At 53.3% G+C, this 5,174-nt stretch overlaps 1 protein-coding gene across 1 annotated transcript in view; it reads left to right on the forward strand.

Moving 5' to 3' along the window:
- OLFM2 (olfactomedin 2) overlaps positions 1–976 on the forward strand; it is an 8,889-nt gene extending 7,913 nt beyond the window's left edge. Inside the window, exon 6 of the mRNA XM_010828505.1 lies at positions 2–976. Within this exon, the coding sequence (XP_010826807.1) occupies positions 2–489 (488 nt within the window). The 3' untranslated portion in view covers positions 490–976. The remainder of the gene's footprint in view (position 1) is intronic.
- Positions 977–5,174: the final 4,198 nt, after the last annotated feature.

Raw genomic sequence — 5,174 nt, forward strand, 5'->3', positions numbered from 1 at the left:
TTCCGCTCTCGCTCCGTGCTGGTGCAGCGGAGCCTCCCCGGGGCCGGCTACAACAACACCTTCCCCTACTCCTGGGGTGGCTTCTCGGACATGGACTTCATGGTGGACGAGAGCGGGCTCTGGGCCGTGTACACCACCAACCAGAATGCGGGCAATATCGTGGTCAGCCGGCTGGACCCGCACACCCTGGAGGTCGTGCGCTCGTGGGACACCGGCTACCCCAAGCGCAGTGCCGGCGAGGCCTTCATGATCTGCGGCGTGCTCTATGTGACCAACTCCCACCTGGCCGGGGCCAAGGTCTACTTCGCCTACTTCACCAACACGTCCAGCTATGAGTACACGGACGTGCCCTTCCACAACCAGTATTCCCACATCTCCATGCTGGATTACAACCCCCGGGAGCGGGCCCTCTACACCTGGAACAACGGCCACCAGGTGCTCTACAACGTCACCCTCTTCCATGTCATCAGCACCGCCGGGGACCCCTAGGGGCTGCCGTCGCCTGCGCTGCCACATGAGGGCCACGGGGGCCCTTTCCACTCCGCTGTGTCCCTCCAAGTTTATGTCTCTGTCCTGCCCTCTCTTTCCCTCCCTCTCTTCCTCCCAGTACTGTTTTTTCTCTCTCCACCTTTGCGCCCAGCTTTCATTCTGTGCCTCTGTATTTCTATTGGTGCGTTTTCTCTGTATTGTCTCTTCTTTATGATCTGATTTTGATACATCTTTTTTTTTCCTGATGCCTCTCTTTCATTTGATCTGACTCTCCAGGTCTCTTTCTCTCTCTCTGCTTATCTGTCTCTCTCTCTCTTCCCTCCTTCCCTTCCCTTTTTGCATCCCACCCAGACCCTCTTCTCCTCTCCCCACATCCCTTCCTCCCAACCCAAGGAGTTGAGTGCATGGATCTGTTTCTTTTTTTCTTTTTTTAATTTACACTTTTTCTTTCCGGGTTGCCGGAATAAACGGGATCTTTGACATTTGATGCTTTAATTGCTCTGTGTGTCTAGAAGAGGCAGAGGAGGCGAGGTGGAGGGTGAGCCTGGAGGCCCATCCCAGCTGGGTTCCCTTGTCTGAGGACACGAGCTTTGTGAATAGGGGCAGGTAAGCACAAGTCCGGGGCTTCCTAGGTGATGCTAGTGGTAAAGAACCTGCCTGCCAAGGCAGGGGACTTAAGAGATGGCAAGTTTGATCCCTGGGTCTGGAAGATCCCCTGGAGGAGGGCATGGCAACTCACTCCAATAGTCTTGCCTAGAGAATCCCATGGACAGAGGAGCCTGGCGGGTGCTACAGTGCACAGAGTCGCAAAGAGTTGGACATGACTGAAGGGACTTGGCATGCGTGCACGCACAAGCCCAGCCTGAGGGTGGGGGTGAAGGGGGGTTGGGGGTAGAGGGTGCGGTGGGAGGGATGAGGGCAGGGATCATGGTAGGGTGAGCCCTTTGGGAAGCCAGGCGAGGAGACCCAATCCAAAGCTGTTTCAGTTGATCCAAACACCAGGATCCAAACAACCGCAAATTCTATCATGACACTGAAGACTGGCCTCAAGTGAATATTGTCAGTGTTTTTTTAAGACATTTTTTGATGTGGACCATTTTTAAAGTCTTTACTGATTTTGTTACAAGTGTTGCTTCTCTGTTTTTGGGTTTTGGCCAGGAGGTATGTGAGATCTTAGCTGCCCGACCCGACCAGGGATCAAACCTGCCCTCCTGAACTGGAAGGTAAAGTCTTAATCACTGGATTGCCAGGGAAACCCCATTGCCAGTTTTTTTTTTTTTTCTTTCACTCACTGATCACACTGGTGCATCACTGGTGACCATCTGGCAACTTTTAACATTTTTTTTTTTAACAGTTTGGCTGCTTTTAAGAATATAGGTATGATGGGACTTCCCTGGTGGTCCAGTGGTTAAAACTCCACTCTTTCCACTGCAGGGGCTGTGGGTTCGATCCCTGGTCATCTGGTCGGGGAACTAGGATCTCTCATGCCTCGTGGTGTGGCCAAAAGAGAATATCAAACCAGATAATCCTAAAGGAAATCAACCCTGAATATTCATTGGAAGGACTGTTGCTGAAGCAGAAGCTCCGAAGACCGACTCATTGGAAAAGAACCTGGTGCTGGGAAGGATTGAAGGCAAAAGGAGAAAGGGGCGGAGCAGGGGATGAGATGGTTAGGTGGCATCACCGACTCGATGGACATGAGTTTGAGCAAACTCCAGGAGATAGTGGAGGACAGGGAAGCCTGGCATGCTGCAGTCCACGGGGCTGCAGAGTCAGACATGACTGAGTGACTGAACACCAACACCACCGAGAGACAGTGGGACACAGCAGAATTTTCCCTTTTTCTTGTTTTGGCTTTGTAATTTCAAAGCCATTTTGTGTAACTTGCACCAGTTTTGAGTGCGCTAGTAACAAAAAGGTAGCAACAGTCTGAAAGTGCGGGGGTGGGGGGGGGTCTTCCACTGGACACACCCACACCTGATGCCCTGGCTTGGGCAGGGATAGTCCTCAACGGGGACTGACGTGGAGATCGGGGCTCCTGGAGGGAAAGAAATGGGCAAAGCGAGCAAGTCTCAGAGACAGGAAGGGTGTGTTGAACAAGTCGGGAAGAAATTGAAGAAGTCAGCAGAGTCGAGGTCCTCAGAAGCCTTGTTAATGTGACTGAGGTGGGGTGGAAGGGGGTCACAGAATGGGAAGGACACAATGAAGGCTTTATTTTAGCCAGATCCTTGGTGGCCTGGGCGACAGACAGCAAGGTGAGGGGGAAGGACAGTCACCTCTGGAGCTGTGGCCAGGAACAAAGATTGTGCACCCCGTACTCCCACCTTTGCCCCAACGCACGGCCCCCACCCCACTGAAATCTCTAGCAGAAACATCATGCAAACAGCCCCACCCACCCAGGCTCCCCTTCCCTCCAACCCCACCACCCCCTGCTGAGGCCACAGAGGTGGCCAAACCTGCTCCTGTGGGAGGAACCCTCCCTCCCTGTCTCCCCATCTCTAATTAATGGCCTCTTGATTAAATCATCTCTGCTCTGTGCTGGCATCTCCCGGAACGCGGACACTGGGGCTGTATTGCCAGTGAAACCAATGAATAATAAATGTGACTGCCTGATGCATGCATTTAAAACCAATTTTTAAAGAAATCGTCAAGAAAAGCAATTAATTTCCATTTAAATTAGCAAGTTTGACATGAAAAGAATCAATTCCTGGATAAGCACTTTGCTCTGTACCTGCTTAAAACACACACACACACATACACACACACACACCAAAAACACTCACCTTAGAACATCTGTACCCCATCCCTCCCATCATATTGGGCATCGATGCCCACAGGTCCCTGGCATTAGAATGGTGCCTTCTCTCATACACACAACACAGGGGCAGGCCCCGCCTTCCAATACTTTTGCATTGGTGGCTTTTGTTCCAACAACCCTGAATATTCATTGGAGGGACTGATGCTGAAGCTGAAGCTCCAGTACTTTGGCCATCTGATGTGAAGAGCCAGCTCACTGGAAAAGACCTTGATGCTGGGAAAGATGGAGAGCAAGAGGAAAAGGGGGCAACAGAGGATGAGATGGGTGGACATGAGTTTGAGCAAACTCCAGGAGACAGTGGAGGACAGAGAAGCCTGGCGTGCTGTGGTCCATGGGGTCACCAAGAGTTGGACACAACTGAGCGACTGAACAACAAAATATGGGCAGGAGAAATAACCCCCCATCCCTTGACCCTGGCCTGGGTCACATGTCATCCGCCTGTGTCCAAGGTTGCCTGCTGATCCCAACTTCCCCTATGATGGACGTGACTGGCTTCACGGGGGAAGCTCTGCAGACCAGCCAGTGGCAGTACCCACGTCACCATGAACTGAAGTGACCACACTGCCCCTAAGGTAGTTTGAGCAGGGAGGTGCCAGACCAGTGGCGTAGACTATATTCTCATCATCCTGAGGGCTTGGGATCCAGGGCCTGGATTCTGGGCAGGAGCGGGTGGGTGGGAGTGTGGAGCAGGTGACAGAAGCCACAGCTTTTGAATTATGGATGCTGAGAGGGCTCCAGGGCATGTTTATCTAAGAGCAACTTTATGTGTTTGGGATTTGGCTGCTGCTAGACAAAGGAAGAGGGAGGTCCATGGAGGCAGGTGGGGACCGCCAGGACACACACACATAAGGACAACAGGGGGCACATGTTCCATCCCTGGTCAGGAAACTAAGACCCCATGAGCCAGGTGGCAAGGCAAAAAAAAAAAAAAATTCCCTACCAGCCCCTACCCAGGAAAATGCACCCCTACCCTCTCCCTTCCCCAACAGTATCTTAGATGCCTGGGAGCTCAGGGAGACTTTCCTTGGGCGTTTGGTGTTAAGAAAGGGGCACAGGCCTTCTCAGGTGGTACTTTGGAGGAGGACCCTGCAAACCTTTCTGCCCCCAAGTACTCATTTCCAATCCTTCCCAGAGGCTCCACTGGACCAGGAGCGGGGGGCGATGTCTCCCCCAGCCCCAGAGAACGACAGTGGGGCCTCTGCCTGCTTCGTGGCCCCCACAGACGGTGGTAGAAGGGTCTGTCTGGAGGGGCAGCCAAGCAGCCAGAGCTGAGAGGAGGCTCATTAAACCTTCCTAATGACAAGTGTGCTAGCAGGCAGAAAGCAATTGCTCCAGAAACTGGCCAGATGGGAGTCGGCCCAGGTGACTATTTATGAGCAACTCAGGCCTGTGGTAAGAGACTCAGCCCTGGGGGTAGGGGGTGCTCTTCCTCGGCGTCAGGCCAGGCAGGGCTTATTTTATTGGATTCCCAATCCCTGCTAGCCCATCACTCCCAAGATCCAGGCTGGTCCCCATTAAGGGTGTGTGTGGGGTGCAGAATAGACATAACCCCTTTTCCAACACACCCATGAACCCCCTGACTGACCTCTGAGCCTCCTGCCTGGCCTGGATCCAGGGGCATCTGTGAGGAGTCATTCAGAACAGGTGGGCCACGCCCCTGGCCTCCACCTGAAGAGTCCTGCCCCCTCCCACATCTGCTGCAGGGATTCCTTCTGCTCAATGACCCTCCCCTTACCATGTTCCAGCACAGAACTCCCCCCACCTGCCACCAGAAGGCTGGGCAGGACCCCTGCTCTCAGAGACATCTGGCAGTGCCCCTGCTCCCTGTTGCCATGGTATTAGCATCTGCAGAGGTGCCTGGGTCCTG

This window comes from Bison bison, unplaced genomic scaffold, assembly GCF_000754665.1.
Source record: "Bison bison bison isolate TAMUID 2011002044 unplaced genomic scaffold, Bison_UMD1.0 scf7180017864492, whole genome shotgun sequence".
In the NCBI taxonomy this organism is placed as follows: Eukaryota; Metazoa; Chordata; class Mammalia; order Artiodactyla; family Bovidae; genus Bison; species Bison bison.